Source organism: Poecilia latipinna, unplaced genomic scaffold, assembly GCF_001443285.1.
Source record: "Poecilia latipinna isolate Pla-1442-1.1 unplaced genomic scaffold, P_latipinna-1.0 Scaffold111, whole genome shotgun sequence".
Lineage (NCBI taxonomy): Eukaryota > Metazoa > Chordata > Actinopteri > Cyprinodontiformes > Poeciliidae > Poecilia > Poecilia latipinna.
The window spans coordinates 426,985-450,429 of NW_015112727.1; the positions used below are offsets into that span (position 1 = coordinate 426,985).

At 42.5% G+C, this 23,445-nt stretch overlaps 1 protein-coding gene across 1 annotated transcript; it reads left to right on the forward strand.

Annotated features, from left to right (window-relative positions):
- The first annotated feature begins 83 nt into the window (after positions 1 to 83).
- Positions 84 to 23,439, forward strand: acin1b (apoptotic chromatin condensation inducer 1b). The gene is made up of 17 exons (XM_015027972.1): positions 84 to 261; positions 2,406 to 2,471; positions 2,556 to 2,667; positions 2,763 to 2,833; positions 3,210 to 4,511; positions 5,155 to 5,231; positions 12,156 to 12,276; positions 16,183 to 16,228; positions 18,067 to 18,212; positions 18,526 to 18,672; positions 18,783 to 18,954; positions 19,530 to 19,675; positions 20,607 to 20,714; positions 21,825 to 21,932; positions 22,035 to 22,410; positions 22,766 to 22,863; positions 22,949 to 23,439. The coding sequence occupies exons 1-17, from the start codon at positions 127 to 129 to the stop codon at positions 23,285 to 23,287; spliced, it is 3,570 nt and encodes a 1,189-aa protein (XP_014883458.1). The 5' UTR covers positions 84 to 126; the 3' UTR covers positions 23,288 to 23,439.
- The last annotated feature ends 6 nt before the right edge of the window (positions 23,440 to 23,445 follow it).

Sequence of the window (23,445 nt, forward strand, 5' to 3'; positions counted from 1 at the left end):
AGCCCTGCCACTTTATTTTTTTTAGCGTTCCGGACAAGCCGAACGACTCCGGAAGCTGCCGAAGTGTGACGCTGAGCAGCAGCCGTAGCGACGTTCGTCGGAGTTCAGACGAGCGGAGGGAGCAAAATGGCGGACGAAGATATTACGCTTGATGGAAAACCTCTACAGTCGCTCCGAGTTGCTGATTTGAAAGCTGCTCTGGAGCAAAGGAACCTACCGAAAAGCGGGCAGAAAAACACTCTCATAAAGAGACTTAAAGGGGTAAGTTTTTGCCCGTGCTTTGGGTGTCTGTGTCGAGTCCGGCTAAGTTCGGTAAGAAGGCGAGCAACGGCATCAGGGGGGTAAACGTTAGAGGCCGTAACAGTGTGTAGAAGCGGGAATGCCTAAATCACCACGCACACGATATTACGCGTCAACAACTGTACGCTGTAATGGCCCTAAGTGACAGTAGGACAAAAAAAAACCTACCGAACAGCTTCGGACTGTATTTCTAACAGTTCGCCGAGCACCGTGTTGCACACTGTTGAACTGTGCACCTGTCAAGTCGAGGCCTAAGCTGAGAGTAGCCAACAGCCGCACAGAGTGTACAGTACATGACAGCCCCCGTCCGCGCGCATTGCATCTCTGTGTGTGTGGGGGGGCTTGCGGGAGCGCGCGTAGCGATGTAAACAGTATACAAACGTCAACAATTACTACGGTAAACGCTTTTTATTTCCCGGAATGTCTCCTATGCATAACAGGACTATGTTGTTGAACCGGACTTTTAGCCAATTAGCAACCAGAAACGTAGTTTGAATAAATGCTAAAGATTAAGTTCAGATGGTCCTAACTGTTGAAAGATGCATCCTCGTTAAAACGTAGCCAGATTTATGTACTTTTGTCTTATTCATAAAATGCTTATTTTTTCGAGTTCTTAGTATTTATTTTCAAAACACATTTAGGGGTGGCTTTGTACCAACTTTGTAGTATTTGTCCCACCTCGGCACGAATAACATATGCCATGCAGAAATGTATGAAACTCAATACCTAGGAAACACAATCGCTTAAAAATCTCCTTATTATGTGTCTGGTACATTTAAAACTGTCTTTGAAAGGTAAATGTAGCAAAAGAAAAAATAAATACATAGACATTTGTAGGAATTTGTGCAATTCAACACTTAAATAAAATGTTGAAACATGAAAAATATTGACTCTTTTAATTTTTATTATTATCATCAATGAAAGAATGACACAGAACTTGCTTGACCGTGTATGGAATAAGCAGTCCAAATCTCTCTCAGTGCACTGTGAATTCAGGTCTGCCTACAGAAAGTTTGTGTATACCTGGATAAATCTGCATAAATTGCTTTTCTCCCAATAAACTGGTATCTTGGCTAAATAATTACACGAGTGTTTTTTGCTGAAAATTGTGTTACGAGTGAAATATCCTTAGGGAATGTAACAAAAGCTTATTGCATCCGTGAACAAGAAGTGATATTGGTGAGTAACTTTCAAACTCATAAATAAGTTTGAGTATTTTGGTGTTTTGAGTTGTTTGATATGAACTGCTGATTTATTTGCAACTATGGACACAAATGTAGCAAACGCTGCTTTTTCAGAATAAATACTCTCATGTCACACCTATGTCTTCCCATTTGGTTTGTTTCCTACATTATTTTGTGCAACATGCAAAAAAGTTGACATTTTTATTTCATTGATGTAATTTAAGGAGATCTTGCATTATTTTATTTTTTTTTATTCGAATTTAAACAATAATCTGAAATTGAATTTTCTGAAACCTGCATATCTCTGAATATGAATGGGATTAGTTGGAATATGTCATTTACTGAGTAATATGTCATTGGTATATTTGTGACATAAGCATTTACAATTGTGCTTGTCTAAATCTTGATATGCAGTAACATTATTAGACATGTAAATATTGTTTGTGGTGAAAATATCTATAAACTGTTAAAAAGTGCTGCACGGTAGGCTTACAATGAACACTCAGAGAAGTCTTGAGTTTATGTAATGTAGACGACCATTCCTGTGATTTGCATGCAGCCAAAACATGTTTGTTTTTGGTGCTAAGCGCGTCGTTCAGTGCAGAGTGTAGGCTGTTTGAGTTAGTGTTAACATGAAGTTGGAATCTGACAGCAAGATTTAGCTTTCAGTTAATAATAAAAGTGTTTTTCAAATGGATTACTTCCTTTAAAAATTCAATATTTCCTTTGAAGTTCAGAACATTTGCGTGTGTTCCTTAAAGGTAATGATTTTTAAGGGAATTCAATCTAAAATTGTTGGTATTTTGACGTCAAAACGCATACGCTGTTGCATTAGGGCAAAATTAAGATTAATAACAAATAACACACGTCATCTTTTGCTTCGTTTAACCTCTTAAATGTTGATTCATTTCCTCCCTGTAGGCTCTGATGCTGGAAAACCTCCAGAGGTCATCGTCTTCTCACAGCGGGCTGCAGCCCAACTCTCAGGTCGGAGATTATTTTCGAGCAATTTTAGTTTGGCAACATTTCATGTCCAGATCTTGCCGTTTGACCCGTCGTTCTGTGTCGCAGATAGGAGAAGAGATGTGCCAGAACAGTTTCATTAAACAGTACCTGGCCCAGCAGCAAGAGCTCCTACGTCAGAGACTTGCAAGAGAGGCCAAAAAGGAGGAGGAGGCTGACGGTACAACACTTCTACAGATATTCAAGATAACCAAGCAGCCGTCTGGTACCAACAGGCTAATAACTATAAACCCCGCCTTGTGTCCCGTCCCACAGAAAGCGCAACTGGACCAGAAGAGGATGAAGACCACTCTGAAGACAATGACAGCCCTTCCTTTGTCAGCAAGGTCAGTAACCTGAATAAAGAAATGAGAAAGACGAGGGATGTAAATCGTTTAACCTGAATAAATGAAAAGTATGTTTAGTACAGCTTAAAGGTTGTTATTTTCAAAAGGTGCTCTTAGTCTGACAAATAAGCCTCATCAGAATGCATGTCATTAAATATGACTGTATATCCCATGGATATTTTTACAATTTGTCCGCCTACAAACACCAACTAAAGTCAATCTCACTGAGATTTTATACGATAGACCAACACAAAGTAATGTCTAACTCTGATGTAAACAAGAAAATAATGCGGATATTCATTACATGCAAAAACAATATTTTTATAAAAACCTTCAAAGATAAAAAAGAAAATATTCCATCTTCTTTGTCCAATAGCATCCAGGCACCCTGGCCCAGCCCTCGGCTGCTGAGGCCGGAGGAGAAAATTTGGTGATTGGTCACCGACCTGCCGCTGCGTCCCACCACCGGGAGCCCACCGAAGCTCCAAGAGCCAGGACGCAGCGGTCTTCCTTCCAGCAGGGACACAAGGAGCCGGCGGCCGCCTCGCCTCCTCGAGCCGTTGCCTCCTTCTCGGTGCGTGTCGTGGGACAACCGGACAGCCAGGGTCACCCGGCCGCGGCGCCCCCCGGCCAGGAGAAGGACGCCGCCTCCCTGAGCTCTCCCAGAACGGCCCAGTCTGCGCTCAACCTCAGCCGATCCGCCCGCAGTTCGGCTGACAACCACGTCCAGAACGACAGCGACGACAGCGACGACGACGAGGACTGGGGGCCCAGCTCTGGAGGGGCGCGGAAGAGAAAGGCGGCGGTTCCCTCGAAGCAGCAGGTGGCTCCCAGCATGTCGTCATCAGCTGCGGCGAGATCCAAACGCAAGCTCCAGCCGCCGCAGCACATCCCACCTCCACAGGTCCACGACACTCCCATGCAGTTGCGCCACCCCACGCCTCCTCCATCTCCGCCCCCGAACCTCTTCCCCCTGCCCGACACTCCAAAGCAAAGCCCCCCAGACGATCAGGAACGAGACGGCGTTCGTGACGCAGGGATGGCGTCCTTCCCACCTCCCGCCATGCAGAGGCAGGACTCCGACTCCAGCTCCGACTCCAGCAGCCCCGAACCTCCGGCAAAGCGTCGCTCCGGCCCGCTGTCACTGCTCATGCACAGGATGGAGTCAGAGGAAGCAACCTCATCCCCCGGGTTCTCCGGAGAAACGGCACACTCGAATGCCACGTGTTCCAGCGAATCCCCCCTTCAATCAGCGGAAACCAAAATGCAACAGGAAACCAGGGAGATGGAGGAAGAGAAACAGCTGAAGGAGGAGAAGGAGAGTCTTAAAGCACAGGAGCAAGAAAAGGAGAAGAAACGCTTGGAGGAGGAGAAGGTGAGAAAGCGGCTGGAAGAGGAGAGGAAGCAACGGCTGAAAGAGGAGCAGGAAAAGGAGAAAAGACGCCAGGAAGAGGAAAACGAAAAGAAACGCAGGGAGGAAGAGAAGAAACAAGAGACGAGGCTGAAAGAGGAGGAAGAAGAGAAAAGAGTGAAGAACGACCAGAGAGCGGCAGCTGAAGAAAAAGATTCAGGTTCCTCCTCTGATTCCGACTCCAAATCAGAGTCCTCCTCACGCTCATCATCATCCTCCTCGTCTTCCTCCTCCAGGGATAAAATTCAACCTGCCAGTCAGCTGAAGGTTGGTGCTTAATTGGTTTCAGTGTTTTCAATCTCAAGGACTCAGAAAATGAGAGAGTACAGAATAATCTCTTCAGGGTTTCGATACCGATACTAAGGGTTAAATACACTGAGGGGAAATGAATGTTTTACTCAGAAATAGCCCATTAGAAATGTATTTATTTATAGAGAAAAATACTGACACTTTATAATCTGTTTACCTATTCTGTTTACTGTTAATGTATCATATGCCTTTTTGTTTAATCTTGAAAGGCTTGGCTGATGCAGCATCTTTACCTCAGCAAAAACCATAATGAGACCGTTACTTTATTGGAAACATTGTATGTTGCTGGACAATTTTGTCTCAAATATTAGAAAAGATGTAAATAGGATAAATCTCAGTGAAATGCAGCCCTGATAGTAACTATCCCAAAAAAAAAACATGGTTTTGCAAATGCCACAGCTGGCACTGATATTAGTGGAGCCTCTAATCAGATGCTAGTTTTTACTAGGTTTTACCAAAATCCCAGGTGCTGTATGTGCACCAATCTGAACATTGTTTTGTTTTAGATCTTATGGAGCAAAATAAACTTTAATTTATTCTTGATGTGCATTGTTTTGTTTGCATTTGCCTTTCACTTGTCCTTCTTTCATTCGTCTCACAGAAAGCAGAGCAAGAGCCTGAGGTTCATAAAAAGACCGAGTTCAGAAAAGACTCAGAGAAACCTAACCTTTCAAAAAGGTAAGTGATCATTTTAATTAACCTATTAAGATTATCTTAATATAACTATATCTGTGTTCAGTCAACAGATTTATTTTCAAGTTTTAAGTTAAGAGATTTAGATATTTTTTCTACACTAACATATTGACAATACAAAGTCCATGGGGTGTATAATGGACATGTGTCCAGTCTTTGGTCTGTTTCATAACAAACAATGAAAACCAGCAGATATCACCTGGTGCAATGTGGCCGTCTGCAGGTGGGGTTTTGGACACTATTACATTGTTTATCACTTTCTTGTTTATTGTGATGTTAGATATGACGTAATACATGATTTCATAGATATTACTGTAAAATTCTCAAACCCAGTACCTCTGTGATTTAATAAATGCAGGCATTAATTTAACAGACTTAAGCAAAACCTCTGAATGCTATTGAAGTTTTGAATCAGGGTTTGTGTATCTGCTGACTTTTTAAGCTTATTTAAGATACAAGAAACGAGAGAAGTTTCCAGTTTTTTGATACAAGTAATATCCATATATTAGCTGATATCAAAGCAAACAAAAGCTCAGACATGAAGTGTCCTGAAGTGTGCATTATTTTCAAGATTATGAATGAAGAAGCAGCTTTCTGAGTCATGAGATTATTAGAGATTGAGGTCATAAGATTTTCAGACAGTTCTGAACTTGGAAAGTTTTTGTAAACACAATTGGCATTTGCTATTTTGCTGTTTTTTTAAGATGTCTTGTTTGACAAGCTTCTTTAATTCTGAATTTCTGGATCATTCACACATGAAATGGCTCCTAGGCTTACAGGGAGAGCCAGTGTCGTCTCTACACACAACATAATTGGTTTTGTTAAAAACAGCCTTTCACTTTGAAACAAACTGCTTGCACTTAGATCAAAGGCACTTTCAAAGATTACAAGAATGTCCTTGGATATAAAATATCAAGAAATCAAAGGTGGGACAAAAGCAGCACACCATGGCACATTAAAACCATCCGTTTTTATTTAGCTGTTTCTTGTGGTTTAAGCTGCTGGGAAATATTAAGTTGAAATCAATTCCCAATAAGTGTTTTACATTCCTGAATGGTCCTTGTATTATTGACTTTGTGAAGACATGGAGAACAGTAGGTGTCATTAGACCAGCTAAAACCTGAGACCGGATCTGGGAGAAGAACTAGGCTTCGGTTGATTTGCAGTCATGTATTTTGTGCCTGAGTATCACTGGTCAGATTTAGGTGGCAGAATAAGCAAAAAAAAAAATAAAAATAATAATAATTAATATATGAACTAATTGCTTTATAAAATATCAATTGTAAAAATGAGCAAGCCTTTAGCATTAAAACAAAGCCTAACAAAATTTAAAAAAAAATTGTAAGAACAAAATTGGTGGTTTAAAACAAAAGAGTGTGCAATCTACACTGGTAGAAGTTAAGCTGATGGAGCAGCTTTTAAAAGTGATTAAATATATTTAGAGCCTTATCCTTGAATGCCTGGGGGAGTTGAAAATCTCTTGACTTCTATTTAGTTTCTTTGAAAGGAACTAAAGAAACTGTTACTTTGTGCTTTTTTAGCTGAATAAAGGACAGATATGGAGAATTAACACAGATAAGAAGAGAATCATACTTATAAGACAGAATATTGTCACTTTTTCTTCCAGTTGTTGTCAGACAACTTGACCAGAAACTGATTCAGACAAATGCTTACAAAATTTCACAAAACATATTTCATCAAGCCAAAACTATGTTTTTCTTTTAGTCCATTTTATACTGTAGTAACAGAACACATACCACCTGCTAACAATAAAAAAAAAAACACACATTTGAAAAGATTGTTCAGATTTTTTGTTTATGTCACATATCCAAAAACTAAGCCTGGGAAGGTAACTGGTGCATGATAAATCATTTTAATATTTAATTACTTAAAAATAACGGTGCTGTGTTATAAAACAAACCCATGTCTGGGCTGTTCAGCATCATAACACCTCCATCAAAACGGTGCCCTTATTTTCTCCTTCGAACAATAATTATGGTCCTACCTAATAGTTTTCAGCCATTACTCGTATGTTAAAAGACGTGCGCCACGTTAAAGCGTCATGCTAAGCTTTTATTTTGGAACTCCCAGACCGGAACTCGGTCTGTAAGGCTTGCTCGTCCTTAGCCAACATGGCCATCGTGCATGCACCGCATCCCTGATACCGACGCAGTGTTCGGCTTGTGAGAAGCAGAAACGCTCGCGTCAGATTCTGCGTTTTATCCGACTCCGGCCCTCACCTGAGCGAAATAGCCACTAGCGCCGCAGTGTCGATTTTACCCCACGGGAGTTTTTTTTTTCCTTTCGCGGCCGGTCATAATGCTGTCCGAAGGCAACAAAAACGGGTAAGGGTGAGCCAAAAGGCGACGGAAGGCTTCAGGTTGCAGCTTGTACTTTTCCATCGATTATGTGGAAATCGGAAGGGAGAAACGTCTGTCGTTTTTTTTTTTTCTCTCTCTCTCTCTCTCTCGCCGCATGCTGCTGATTTAGCCGGCAGCTAATGCCTGGCTATGAAATATCGTGTCATCCATTCACATTGGCCTGGTTAGCGTGTTGCATGTTCGCCCATGTGAGGAAGACCGGGGGTGGGGGCGTTGGTGAAAGCCTTTTGTTGGGTGAAGGAGCATTGAAGATTTTGTTGGGGGAGGAGGAGGAGGGAGTGAGGGTCTCCTTTTCTTTTGATCAATGTCTAAAATAGCTGATCATTGAAGGAAACTAATGAATAACTAATGGCCTCAGATACCATGTGGAGAGGAAAAAAACACTGCTTTCTCTCCCTACTATTCCACAGGAACACATTTCTAGTTCTTCAGGTCCATAATGTTCTTGCACGAAGGTCTTTAATGAACATCATATTTATTTCTGGAGTTTGTGTGGCTATAGCTGGTAATGATCTTTGCGTTGTCAAGGGAGATCATTAAAGCAGACATCTGCTAGCTGTGCAGTGGTCCCTTATGGTGTGAGATAATTCTCCAGCTGGCACCAGCATTCATGATCTCCTGTGGGATTCCACTTTACCTCTTATTTAATAGGTAACAAATGTGTTGGACCGATCTGGTCATTTGTATTAGATCTGAATAATTTTGTTAAGCTGCTGTAAGTCGTTAACTAGCAGGGTTGTTGTTTGTTTCTTGAATAGCTTGAACATTTGAAAGTACTTTCACGGCACATTTTACAGCTTATGAAACAGCTCTTCAGGTGACAGTTGGACTTCATTCAGCTTCCTCATTCCTGTCTCGTCAGACGAATAGCAGCCTATTTTAAAAGAGCAGTAAGTAAATTGATTATTCACCTCTCTGCTGAGACCTTTGATTGCTTTAAGGCAGTTGTAGCAACACACACACATTACTCCCCCCATGTGTAACAATTTTACCCTCTTGCACTCTCCTGACCATAAAGGTTTGAATCTTTAGTTACACCTGCGCAGGTGTGCTTCTGGCCTACGCTTTGAGAATTTGACATTCAATCCAGAGGAAAGTGAGGAGAAATTGTGTTTGGTGTCCCTGAGAGTAAAGAAAAGGATGTTCTTTTGCTGAAACCTAGCCTGTGACTTAATCTTTAGAGTTGGAGGTTGAACAAGTTCTACTGGATCTGGAGCTTTTTACTATCAATCAATCAAATCAAATTTTATTTGTATAACACATTTAAGCAGCAAGTGCTTTACATCATTAAAAACAAAACACAGAGTAATAAACAGATAAAGATCTAAAAAAAAAAAAAAAAAAAGTAAATAAAGAAAATGAATATTAAAACCCGCACCCCTTTCCTAACCCTTTTGAACTTCAGTTGAAACGCCGTCAACTGGGACTCCAACCCTTATTTAGCCATAAGCAACTCTGAACAGGTGGGTTTTAAGTCGAATTTTAAAAAGACACTCAGTGATTCAGCTGTTTTACAGTTTTCTGGAAGTTTGTTCCAGATTTGTGGTGCATAGAAGCTGAATGCTGCTTCTCCTCGTTTGGTTCTGGTTCCGGGGATGCAGAGCAGACCAGAACCAGAGGACCTGAGGGGTCTAGATGGTTGGTACTACTTTTCAGGCCCTCCCCTGAAAGACACTTTGGAACTGTGCCAGCTGGGATATTGCATGTTACACTCAAAGAAATGAATGCAGAGGTTAATTGTTAAAGCATGCTATGTAAAACTAAGTAATTATTGTGTGCGTTATTTATAGTCTGTTACTTTTAGAAAGCTTTTACCCGGCAATGCCGATTTTAATTGATTACACTTAAAGGACCGAAATGTAACTTTTTTTTTTCTTAAGCTTTCTGCAGTGATTGGTTATTAATTATTTATTGGAGATGGATACAAAGTATCAGTGTGTGAGTGCTGTTGTGAAAACAGGGCGGCACCAGTAAAAAAACAAAACAAACAAAACAACTTTAATTATAGAGTTTGTAAGCCATTTTGGTGTGTTGTATTAGCTGTTAGTGCAGTTATCATTAGCAACAGCAAAGTGCCATCTTTGTAAGTAACCCTACAGAATCTAAATGCTTAGTTTAACTCTAACATTTCCACAAAGCTCCCAACCTCTTCGAAGTCCAGGATGGGGGCTTGACCAGTCGATTCCAGTCAACACATTGCATTTGTTCTATTTTCAGTCTTTTAAAGAGATGCGTCGTTGTCTTTGGTTTTTTTAGATCCACGACATCAATAGCTTTGGATCAGACATCATCTGTTAGAAGTCTTAGTCTCTTCTTGGTAGTGCTGGCACACTTCATTCGGATCAAATGTCGCATTATTATTTGTGGCAACAAAAAGGATACTCAGCAAGTGGGCTGTAGTTCCAGCTCGTTCTTTTTTTTTATTCAATTGCAATGTGGTTTCCTCTTTCTGCTGTGCAGACTAATCAGTTTTTAGCTTAGGATAACTAAACTAAAAACTGATCAATATTATTGGTACATTTGTATTTTTTTCGTCTCATGGTTCATTTAGCCTCATTTTGGAACAGAATAAGAGGATGAACATTTCACCAAGCTAAAGACAAATCATTCCCAATTGTTCTGTTGCACATGCTTTGCATTTCAGAAACGCGTCCTGTTGCATTTCGTAGTTTCCGTTATATGCAAACTCCGGCATACAGATTCAGGGAACTTCAGGTGGTGGAGGAAAAGGAGCAAGCAGATGAGAACGAAGGGTGCTGGAGGATGCGATTCTCCCACCCACAGGATGCCACTTCTGTCAAACCATGAAGGCAGAAGCCTGCGATGATGCTGCCAGAGTGGGTTGATGGTTAGCTAAAAATAAAATTCTGTTTTTGTTTCATTGTAGAAAAGCCTAAAAACTCTGAAAGTGGCACCATTAGACGAACAGAGCCGTGTGAGGTCTGACTCATTGTAAGCACAATGGGTGTACAGCCGAGTGACCCCCAGATGGATCAGATGAAGGCCACCCACAGACTCATCCCTGAGTTTACGTCTGGAAGTATGAGATAGTTTGTGACCCTGGGTGTCAGTTAGCTGGTGAGGTATTTATAGCAGCAGTGACCCAGATCATCAGCCTCCGGCACCCTTCTTCTGACTCGTCCTGTTTCTCCTCTTGTCTTGACCGAACTCATTTTGTGTCCTGCGGCACAGACCCTCATATGGCTCGTTGTAAAACGGAGGGCAGCGGCCATATTGGTCACCTTTTGTCTAGATTTTTGCTCCTTCAATAAGTGATTTAATAGGTAATTCTGCAGTTGTTAACCTCCAGGTTTACTTTTACAGTACAGATTCGTTGAAGTTGGGAAGATATTTATAGAACAGATTTTTTTTTTCTTGTTTTTTTTTTTTTTTAAGCCAGGGGGAAAATAGTGATCATTAAACAAATTAATTATTGACTCTACAAAATGGAGTGTTAAAGCCCAAACCATTTAAATAGTTTCCAGGAAATACATTAAAACTGGGATTTGCTGACCATCACATTAAGAAAAAAGATTAAAATGGAGTCTGTTGGTTTTGGCTGAAAGTTGAGGTTGTCTGGATCAGGATTTGTTTTTTGTAACATTTGAACATCAGCTGTGATACGATGCTCCAATAGGACCCAGACTTGACTAAAGAGCTGCTATAATGCTCAGACACTTGAGCTGCTTTAGTTCATGTATTGCACCTGCAGATTTTTTTTTTTCCTTTTTGTTACTGCAGAAACGCCCTTCTGAACTTCAAAGCTAAAGTTAGCAGGTATACTTTCTGTTGTGAAATGACTTAATGTCTCATCTCATGGCATATTTCAGTCAGATTCCAGTTAATTGTGTTCAGATATGACTTTTAGGGGGGGAAAAAAAGTCATGATACCCATCATTTCAAAAAGATTACTTCAATTTTATGTGGAATTAGAGTGGAACATCATAGTCTATTTTCACTCATGAATTTTTAAAATGATGACATTTAATTGCATTTTACTGTCATTCTGTTTAGTATTTAGCAAGCTGATTAGGTAGTCCACATCTTGTCATCATCGAGCTGAATGCATTTTACTTTTTCTTTACAGTGGCGAAGTTTTGAAATCGGGTAACATTTCAAAACTGCGATATTCTCTCTGAGTAAAGTTAAAACTTGTCGTCAGATTTTTACGTCACCATTTAAAAAAAATAAAAAATTGCCAAATTAATGCGACACCTGATTAAGACATCCCTAATAACAAACCGTCTTCAACGAACCTGCTTTGCCTCATTTGCAATTTGTAAATGTGTATTATTCTTAGCATGTCGCTATTGATCGAATACCAAACAACTTTGATTGTGAACTGATTCCTTAAATCCATTACTAAAGGCTTCTGAGAAAAAAATTAACTTTGTCCTTTTAAGAAAACATGGCTCATAGTTCCGGTCTACGTCAAACTGAACGTGCAAGGAGCTGCTAAGCTCTCTCGGTACAAGAATTTGAGTGGGATTGTGCTAATAACCAGTTACTTTAACCCCTCTTCTCGCAGGGAGGTGTCTGAGCCGAGCACGGCCGCTGTTACGGAAGCAGAACCGGACTCTGAGAGCTCCATGGCCCAGCAGCCAGCTTCTGGGGCTGAGCCAGAGAGCAGCGAGAGCCGCATGGAGGAGGTAAGGTCACTGGGAGGGTGTGGGCGTTTGGGTCTTGGCTCTGTCTCCCACTAACCTGCATCCTCACTCATGTGAAAGCATGCTTCGTTAGCAGCGCTCGGGGAGGGTCACTCAAAACCAACATAGCCCTGAACTTAAACTATTTTGGCGCATATAGGACTTTTTACTCTTGCTACCTTTTCACTGTAAAAGTATTTTCTACCCTCACCAAATTATTGAATCGGATCTTAAGATAAAATCTGAAGCAACAGGGGCTGAGTTGGACTTGGGTTTTTGGAGTTACTTGGGAATTAACTCATTCCTTCCATCTGCTTTTAACGCGACTTCCATTTCAAAGCAAGCTTAGTCATGTGGATGGTCTCGCACACGTCTGTTGTCTGTCTGGGCCACGCAGCGGGTAGGTTAAGTGCTGATGCTGCTCGAATGAGAGAGGAGAGATGTTGGTCGCGTTTTAAGTCGGGCTTCCATTTTGTGAGGAGAGTGCATGCGTATATTACTCCTACACACTCGTGAGTTAGTGGAGAGGAGGAATGTGTGATTTTAAAAAGCTCTCTCTCAGAGATGGCAACTATTGCTTAGCAATTTAATAATGTGTCTGATTATTTCTGCCTCTTACTGACCTCCTACTGGCAGCTGTTTCAATGGATGACAGTAATAACATGATTATAGATGTAGCGAAAGTTTTGTTGTTGTGTAACTTGTTTTAAATAGGAGATGCACCAATCAGATGTCAGAATACGTCGTTTTTACCTCGATACGCTCTGATTTGTAATCGGCAGCTTTTTTATTTTTTCTGTTGGTTTTTGCAACCAACTAACGGCATGTTCTGTAAAACTCACATGTTCTGTAAAGCGGTGTTGCTTTTATGAATAAATAAGCATAATATTGAAATTGGATAATGATCTGTTTTATTCAAATGAGGGATAACGGCAGATCAGACATCAAAGAAAAGCCTGATTGGTGAATCTCTGCTTATCAGTCTCACCTCTGTTCATTCAGTCTAGATGCATTTCCCCAACTCATGCATGTCAAACTCGTGCAGAGCTCCTTTATCATCCCGCTTCAATCAGGCCGTGCCCTGCCAGGTGGTTTTTTTGCTTCATTACATCAGAAATGAGATGATCCTAGAGCATATTTCACTGCTAGACCTGAGCCGGTTGAAGACAATCAGATGATGGGTTTGTTCTTATGTGGCCGTTTTCAGCGCGTCTCATTTTGGCTCTACCTGTCTCAGCTGTATGCGCCCTGTGGCTCTGCATGGTGAAGGCCGTTAACAGCGTGTGTGCGCATCGAGATGCATGACCAGAGCTTGCTTCTCCTGTTTCTTTCACGCTGTTCTCACTTTGTTTGGATTCCCACTCGTTTCCTTTCTCACTTTTGTTCGCCCTTCCTGCTTACTCTCTCTCCTCCTCCCTATCCATTATTTGCCTCTGTGTCCCATCATGATTGCTTTTCTCTCTGTCTCTCTCTTTCTCTCTCTCTCACTATATATTGATGGTGTGACTGCTGTTTTAAAACCCCATTGATTGCTTTGTTATGAAGGTGCCCATGCCTCTTCCATTGTCCCTATTGGTACCTGCTGAGTACTACTACCACCAGCACCACCAACAGCACCTCTTCCACTCCTCCTACTCCTTCTACAACTCCCGCCCCGCTATGCCAAAGTGCGTCGATGGCACCCGAGTTAGGCCCAGAGTCTGCAACCCCGCGGCACTGAGCAGAACCCGCCGGCTTGGCCCTGCAGTGGCGAGCTGAGCCAGCAGGAAGCGGAGCTCGCATCAGAGCTGTGCCGAGCAGCAGCAGCCATGGTTACTGCAGTTGTCATAGCAACGTGGCTGCAGGGGTTGGAATCCTGCTGAGCTGAATAAAGCTGGACTGTACTGCACCATGTGGGGTTGATTCCCCACCACCATCTTGAGGAGAATCAAAGACTCAAGGTGTCATCCTGAGGCAGAGGAAAGAAAGAGAGCTTCAGCTCCAGCTCGGATTCGACTCTCATGGTCCCACACCGCCCTCTGCTTGTGTGGTGGAGAATTGACTTTGGACTGAGAATTGATGCAATACGTCACAATTCACCCAGAGGATTATTTCTGGGTAGAAACATTCAAACGCGACTCCAAGAAGAACCGCTGCCGAAAAATACTTCCAGCCACAAAGTGTTGGATTTTTAATTTTTTTTTTACTTTTTGATGGACATTTTCTTGTGGATTTTACAATTGCGAGGCTCCTGCTTTGAAAACATGTCGATGCCTGGACACGTCACTGCAACAGTAACTGTTATCTACCTTTCGACTGCGTGGGGGGAGGGGAGTGTGACAAACTTTTGACTCTGAAAGGACACGCCATGCGTCACACCCGACACTTTGATTTCCCGTGGACGCACAGAGAATCGGATCCGTCAGAGTTCACCTGCAGAACTGAACACGTTATGCCTCTTTAAGCCAGATCCACTCCGCAAGTAAACCCAACATGGAGTCTGTGATGCTCTGCCGCTGAATTGCAACAGCTTTTGTCCAGCTACTGCTACTCCCAACAAAGTGTCCTCATCCTCTATGTGTGGTCTGATCCCAGAGGCGTCCCAGAGACACTGGGACTATGACATGTTTTCTTTTGTTTTTTTTGTTTTTTTACTACTTGCCTGGATTGTTGTTTTCTAAAGACTGCATTATTTCACTGATTGAAAGACAGTAGCCTGCTGTGAAAAATCAACACTCAACCTGCTGTTGGATGTGGGGGAAAGAACTGGAGCGACTCGGTCGACAAATAAAAACATCGTCATCTTTGCTGCTGCTTCATCTCAAACCTCTTTGGGACAGTTTCAAGGACTCTTGACTATTTTTGCCCACCGCCCCCTCCTTACCCATCAGAGGTACATCACACCTCAGAGACACTACCTCCACCCCCGCCCCGCCTCCATCACCATCTACCAGGCAACACTATGAAGCCTGAGGTTCCTAAAAGACTGAAACGTGACTGTGAGCGGCAGTAAGCCCAGAGCAAGTCTTCCCCCGCCCTGTCCGAGTCCGATCCAGTGATCAGTTCCCGCCTGCCGGTTAATCTGCACACTGAAAGCGAGCCCTGCACTCACTGCTCTGCCTTCTCTGATTGGATCCTTGTTTCCTAGACACAGTGCACACTGTGGTGCGGTTGGGCCCATAGTCAAGCCAGTAAGGAATCAGGTCTTAAATGGTACCAGGAAATGACTTGTCAGTATTCCTCTTATTTAAAAATGTCTACAAGTGATTATATAGTCACTTTCTTCTTGACCTTAAATTTTTCCTGTTAAGATCTGAGTTTTGTTGTAATGCAGTTAGCTCTTTAAGATCCGCCAGTTTATTGAAAAGTTGTTCTAAATTTGGGAGTTCTCGTTTTTAAGCACATCGACTGTGAAGCTAAAGCGGTGCTGTGTTATTAAGAGGGGGGGGGGGTTATCTGCATTAATAATGTTTAAAAATATACATACATTTTGTTCAACACTTATTTAGTTGCACCATCACTGTTAAATTCTGAGCATAGAAACAGACTTACAGTAACTTTTACTACATTTCTTGTAAATTTATATATATATACATATACATATATATATAAATGACCAGATACTTTATCTATAGCATATTTTGAAATGCTGATTTTTGCAGTTTCTTTATTAGCATCAGTCTTCCACATACACATTGCAGCAATAGGTGGATGACTCTGATGTGTCAGTGTGGATCAGCGAGCCCTTAAAGTGGCACAGTTAAAGTCTGCAGGTCTCAGTTACTCTAACTCACCTTTCCCCACCCCTCCTCCACTTTTCCTCTTCACCTCCTCTGTGTTGTTGCCCGTTTGGGTCTGGACTCTGGATTCTCATCTCGCCCCACACCCCTGGGGTCTCTGTATGCTCTTTCTGTCTCCCTGTCTTTCCAGAGCACCACTCCTAAGGCTTTTGCTGCTCGCAAGATCTCCCTGTCCAGTAAGTATTGCCGTTACACCTTTATCATCTCCCACAGCATCGGTTACAGTGAAAAGAAACGCCAAGTGAGATATTTGTCACTTTTTTATTTTTTTATTTTTTTTATTTTTTGCGGCAGCGTTCTTTGTAGGTAGGCTGAGTCTGTTGCTTGTTGTCCACCAGTTTGGATTGCAACATTTGTGAAAACTTCAAATGTAGTTTAATGACTCGATTTCAAAACGAGTTCTTCATGTTTCTGTTGTCGAAGCCACAGCTCTGTTCCTGAAAAACATCAGTTTTTTTCTGCTGAAACGGAGGAAAGAACTGCTTTGGTCAGGACCCAGAGGCGCGCGCAGGGGAACGGCAGCCAATTAAAACATTGTAGTGTCACGTTTTAAAAATTCAGGGTTTAGTTTTTGAGTTTGGTACCATCCTTTCTGTTTTTAGTCACCGTAAAGTGGCACTTTATTTCTAAGTTTGACCGCCCTGCGATGTGTAGTCCATGAAGGCTTTTATGTTTTTCCTCTTTATGATGCAACTTTTGACAGATGAGAGACGTATAGTCCAGAAATACAGTATCTAAAGCAAGTAGTTTTCACAATTAGGAAAGATTTCTCAATCTCCCTTTGACTTGTTTACCAAAGTTAACACAGTCTGATTGCTGTAAAATTGTAAACTTTGGCATTCAGATATTTTTTTATGTGTTAATTCACTCAGTTTGAATCAATGAGTCATTCAGTCAAAACAAAACACAAGTGCCAAACACACTCCAATGAGACCTTTAGTTAGTAGAAAGGTACGGTTTATTTCTTCTCCAGGAGAAAATATCCCTGTGGAAATGACCCAAATAGTATTTAAAGCAACGGACAAAGAGGAGCCAATGAAAATCTTTGAAGTATGCCACTTGAAAAAAAAAACATTGTAGCAAAGCTGTGTTCTTTGGAAAGCTGAAAAGGAAATAGTAAATGGTCTGAAACAGCATGGTGTCTGCTGGACAAGTTTTTTTTAATCTTAAGAATGTCTGTTTTTTTATGTATAAATTTGACCCAAATCAACCAGGGAAAGTACAAAAGGCTGTTGCTCTAAACCTAAAGTAACATGCTGAACGCCTGTTTACAGGATATCATTTATAAATTGTAGCGCAGGAGAATTTAGCGGTCTGAGCTATGCTGCTCGCTCTCCTGAGGAACAGCAGAGGCAAAGGGGAGGATGGAGAAAACTGACTCTGAAAGGAGTTTGGCGATGTACGCTCCTTAGTTTTTTAACTAGGCCTTTAACAAATGGCAACTACTTGTTACTGTCAGACAGATTTCTGAATGAAGCGACATCCAAAAGTGCCCAAAAGACAGTGACGTTGTGTATACTATGGTTTTTTTATAAGCTTTAATTGAACATCTTCATCCAACTGCAGATTTTAAACTGACATTCACAAACTCTTACACCTAAAGTAACATGCTGGATGCTTTAATCCACCATGTTAATATATTTCAACTGGATTATAAGGGATTATCCAACAAACCTCAGACTTTTGATGCAGTCTATTTGGATACTTTACATTTACGTGACATCACACATTTGGAAGAACTGTAGCTGCTAACGCAAAGTACAGCCAGTATTTCTATAATTAATATACATTTTTAAATAACTGGTATGCAGTTAATAAAATAACTTTTCCTAATTATTCATACTCATTCTTCACAAGTTGCTGCTAATATTGCCTGAACTATTTGGGTCAAAAGGAATCCCTTTCTCCTTTTAGACGGTGGGCCTGCAGTAACTTGTCTGTTGGGTTTCCGTCCCCTGCAGAGCGAGCCACCGATGTTTCACGGTGATAAAGTGTCTCTTTCTAACACCTGCAGGCAGCAAGGTGTCTCCGGCCAGCACAGATGGAGGAACGGGAGAGCCCGAAACAGGAAGCGCCGCGGGGAGGAAGAGGCGGTGGGGCTCCAGCACAGCAGTCACGGTTAAGAAGCCATCGATCAGCATTACCACAGACTCCCTGAAGGTACGGACGGCTCACAGGGAGACGAGCTCACAGCAGAGTGGAAAACGAGCTGAAATGTGTGAAACTCTGTTTAGTGAGTGGAGCATTTGGAATACAATAAGCTGTTACACATGCTGGAAATTGGTTTTTCTTTCTTATTTAACCAGCTTTAAGTTTGTGTTCGTGAAAATAAATCCATACGTAGAATATCTTTACGCAAACTTTATTCGCTTGTTGCTTTTTTTTTTAACTTTATTTTAGTCATTAGATTGTATAGAAACAAATTTGCAATTATTTCAGAAAGAGTTGAACTTTTCCTGGTTCTCTCCTCCAGTCTTTGATTCCAGACATCAAGGTGAATCAGGAAGCAGTGGTGGACCTTCACCCCGAGGAGATTCAGATGTCTGGAGACGAGGAGAACTCCGACGCCGGTCGGAGCGACCCAGACAAAGGTCTCAAGATCCGACGCACCGTCACGCAGGTCAGGCGGGGGAGGGCATCCTGATGCTGCCTTCTTTTTTTTTTTTATATATTGTTTTTCTGTAAAAGTCTTTCTGTCTTGATTCTGATGACTCCTTTACTCCCTCTCAGGTTGTTCCCAGTGAAAGCCAGGAAAACGGCCAGACTAACGTAGAAGAGGAAATGGAGAAAACAGAGGAGGAAAAACAACACAAGGCTTCCAGAGACACAAAGAAGAGCAGTCTCTCTGATGAACCAACCGAACCACAGATGTCTGTCAAACTGGAAGGAGAGCCAAAGAAAGGTGAAGTTGGGTCACTTTTTGAACAATTAAATATTTTTACATTTCACAGGTTTTTTAAATTCTGATTTGATTTAAAATGTACCTTTATTCTTCTTCTAGTTTAGTTTATTGTTTCAGTAACAATATGGTTCTTTCAGACTAACTACTTGTCTGTACTTCCATCTTTTTAACATTTATTTGTTTATTTGTACATCCATCCGTCCATTTGTTCATCTTTCCATCTATGCACTCTGGTTTTTTGTGGGTTTTTAGATTTGAAGCCTCATCATTGCAGAAAATCTGCCACAAATTCCTTTTTAAAATTGTTGTATGTACAAAAAAAAAAAAAAAAAAAAAAAAAAAATGACTGGGAGCTGCGGAGGAAATTTGATTCTGGGAAAACTCTGGGATTTTCACATGGGAAGAAGTCTCTGCTGCAGTTTCCCATAATCACCATGAGAAATGCTCTGACCACGTCAAAGAATTAAATGCCTCAGTCTTGAGAAAAGATTCAGCGAACTGAAGCGATCCCGTGCAGCTCTAACCCACCTCCTTCTGCCTGCTTTGACGGTTCTGCTTCTCCATCCCTCCTCCAGTGACTCCCAGCGACAGTCTGGTGCGGCGCTCCATCAGTCAGCAGAAGTCTGGCGTCTCCGTCACCATCGACGACCCCGTTCGCGCAGCCAGGCAGCCGTCACCGCCTCGGGGGAAAGTTTCTAACATCATCCATGTTATAAACCTGGTGAGTCAGTTACTCTGGAGATGAACTACAAAAAGATTTCTTTTAGAAAATAGAAAAGAAGCTACAGTAAATTTTTTTTAAAATTTGCTCAGCTTGCATCAGAGAAACCCTCCCCCACATTTTTCACGAATGAGGTGAATGAGGCTGCTGCCAGTGTTGGCACCGCATCATCGGCTAGAGCCGTAATTACAGTCAGGAACAATTACCCAGGTGTTCCAGCTGCAGTCAGGTGGAATCTCCAGCGGAGCGGCGCAGGGCATGTCTAACCAGACGATGACAAGACGAGACATTACACATTTAGTCAGTACATTTTTTCAGCCTTGTGTCATAGCGGCACGACTTGAGGGCACACAGAGGCAAAACTCTGTAGATTAGGCTGGCTAATTTCAGCACAGATGGACTCATTGCTATGTTTATTATTTACCCTCAAGATACTAAATGGGAATTAAAGAGTATATATTTTCGTTTTTTGTTCTTGCCACTAATGGTGACTTTTCACCAGAGGGTGGCACTAAAACTACAATACAAATCCTGCTGAGCAACAGGAGCACATGAGCGAGCAAGGGGAGAAATAAAGAAGAGATGCTGAGATGATAAAACTCCAGTTGACAGTTTTGTATGTTGTTTTTTGCAAAGATCTGTAGATTTCAGTTTGTAGGCTTATTTTAAAAGACAAATGTATTGCCTCCAAAAATGAAATGAAGCATCTGCAGTAAGTTGTAATTATCACAAATTACATGATTTCAGCTCTTTGACTCTGTTGCGTTGGCGCAGGGATCATTTACCCGTCCGAGATTCGACGTCCACCATTTTGTTTTTGAATTGGCCAGCACCACCAATCAGCTCGTTATAAATAAACAAATTTCTCCTGCACACATTCCACCGTTTTACCAGAGAACGACTCTGATTCTGACCTGGCTTTTCATGGTAGGTCCGACCGTTCACCCTGCTCCAACTCAAAGAGCTGCTGAACCGAACGGGGAGCGTGGTGGAGGAAGGCTTCTGGATCGACAAGATCAAGTCTCACTGCTACGTCACGGTAAGGACAAGCTGCTCAGTGCTGGGCGTAGATTCACTACACTGAACACGGACATTTTTATTAATCAAACCTGCTTAGTTAATAAAAATGCTCTCGAATTATTCTAATTTGTTGTCCTCCTTTTATTAGTTCAACTTAAAAAGTTGACATATGTTGAAGCAGCAGTTGTAGATTTTTGACTACTTGCTTTTCTCTTATTTTTTTTTTATTATTTTTTTAAAGAAAATTAATTCACTTTAATAATTTATTGGTATGGAGGCACGAGCTGATATAAGATCCACACTGTATGAGAACTTTGAGTAAAAATACAAAAAGATGCCACAAAATGAAAGTAAACTGAAACAGAAAGTTGTTGCTGTTGGGTGAAATAATGGGAATAATGTTTATTTTTATTTACTATTTAATAAATGGCAACTAGATTTCCATTTTTAGGCTAATTTAGCCTAAAATGGTGAGCAGCTCAGAGGTTGTGATGTTTGCGCCTCTAGGCTGACTGGAGACCAGATGAACCATCATTGTCTGGACTTTGATGTTTTTTTTAAACGGTGTTAACGATGATGGATCGGGCTTCCTTCAAAAATATGTCAGGACACCAACAGGTGGGGGAGGGGCAGCACTGTTACTGTTTGCTCCGTGAAGCGGTGAAAAGCCTTACGGAGGTGGCCCTACTTTAAAGGATTCTCAGCCTTAGAGAGGTTTAGCTGATAATTATGTTGTTTTGAAACGTTCATAAGTCGGTGTGCCGTGACATCATCGACCGACTCATTACTACTAATAAGACTAATGTCTTAATTGAAGCTTTTACATTACTTTCCTACATCTTCCTCTAATAAAACCAGTATTTTCACAAGGACGTCTCGTTCATCCTTTGATGTTGATTTATGTTTTTTGAGATGTGGTTACACTTTCAAACTAATGCTTGATTACTTTCATCAGTTATTCTGACGGATTAATCAGATTAAAAAATTGGCACATTATACAAATTTGTCATTTTGCCTCCTAAGGTTTTTTTTTTTTTTTTTATCGATTACTAAACTAGTTGACGGTTTAGATAATAGATTAATCACGATTAATTTGATGAATTGCTTTTGTCCCGTTCTGTTCCGGCAGTACACGACGATGGAGGAAGCAGTCGCCACCAGGACGGCTCTTCACGGAGTCAAATGGCCGCCTAGCAACCCCAAGGTGCTGGGTGTGGACTTCTGTGAGCAAGATGAGGTGAAGGCTGAAGTTTGCCTCTGGTTTCTCTTGTCTAGATGTTTTGTTTGGAACTGTTTTTCTCATCAGGTTGTTCATGTCCATTTCATATCGCCTCAACAGCTGGATTATCACAAAGGCATCCGGAAGCCGGAGAAAGAGCAGGATCACGCTGCCCCGGCTGCCCCTCCTCAGCCCCGACTGCCCCCTCTGATGCCTGTGCGCGACAGGGACAAAGAGCAGGACAGGGACAGGGACCGAGACCGCGAGCGGGGGGACAGGGAGCGGGACAGGGACAGAGGCGTGCGGGACCTGCTGGCAGAGCGACAGAGGGAGATGGAGCGGCGGGAGCGGGCGCGAGGAGAGCGGGAATGGGACCGGGACAAGGTGCGGGAATTTGCGAGACCCGGAGAGGAGGGACGGCGATCGCGATCCAGAGAGAGGGAGCGCAGGAGGAGGGAGCGAGCCAAGAGTAAAGAAAAGAAGACCGACAAGAAGGGTAAGGAACGTCACGGGATCAAACAGAAATATAAAGTGAAAACAACAGATGGGTGTACACATCTCATTTGCTAATGTTTTACAAAGACGCAAAGCTTCGCAGAAGTATTCCTCGCCATCTATTGTTGGCCAAGAGGAAACAAACTGAATGTCCAAGCAGCCTGGAAACGTCTTCAATTCATGGATGTAAAATTGAGGCCTTAAAATGTCTTCCATTGATTTTGGGAAAAGAATTGGCCTTAAATATGCTAGTTAGCAAGGATACAGCCATCTCTCTGTTTTTTACATCTGTGATGGTGAGTGGAAATGCGTCGCCAGTGCTGGACGATGATCCATGTCTGTTTCCTCTCTGACAGAGAAAGGTGATGAGCCTCCTGCTAAACTGCTAGATGACTTGTTCCTCAAGACCAAAGCAGCTCCCTGTATATACTGGCTCCCCCTCACTGAGGAGCAGGTCGGTCTCTCTTTACTTTAAGACTCTTTTTGTCTTCTGTTTCATGATGTGTGGCTGACTGACTGAAACTGATGTATAAACTCAGGCGAACCAGAGGCTTTCAGACCGTGTGGAACGGCAGAAGGAGCGCGAGCGAAAGCGCAAGGAGCTGGAGGAGGAGGACAAGAAACGTGACGAGGAGAAAAAAGAGAGGCTCAAGGGCCGGGAGAAGGATGGCGGAGGTGGAGGCAGCGGCGGCGGCGGGGCCGCAGCGAGCAGCAGCGGGGTGCCTGGGAGAGGAGGCGATGCCGACAGGGAGCGGGGCCGAGACAGAGAGGGCGACAAGAGGAGGGACAGCAACCACCGATCCAGGCGACCCTCGCCGGGGCCAGCCGGCGCCCGGCGTTCCCGTAGCCGCAGCAACCCCCGGGACAGGCGCCGCTGAGGCGCTGGATGCTGTGGGGAACGATGAAGAGAGGGGCGGGGGAGGCAGAGGACGCAGCAGAAACAGCAAGTCCTGCAGTCCTCAGCCTCGCCACGCTGTAGAAGGCTCAACGTGACGCCGGTGTCTTCCACACACTCCCGTCGTTCCCCCCCCCCCCC

Coding starts and splice junctions, on each gene's coding strand:
- acin1b (XM_015027972.1), top strand. CDS start 127: ATGGCGGACGAAGATATTACGCTTGATGGAAAACCTCTACAGTCGCTC. Junction 18,955..19,529: donor GGAAGGAGAGCCAAAGAAAG/GTGAAGTTGGGT, acceptor TCCCTCCTCCAG/TGACTCCCAGCGACAGTCTG. Junction 19,676..20,606: donor TCATCCATGTTATAAACCTG/GTGAGTCAGTTA, acceptor TTTTCATGGTAG/GTCCGACCGTTCACCCTGCT.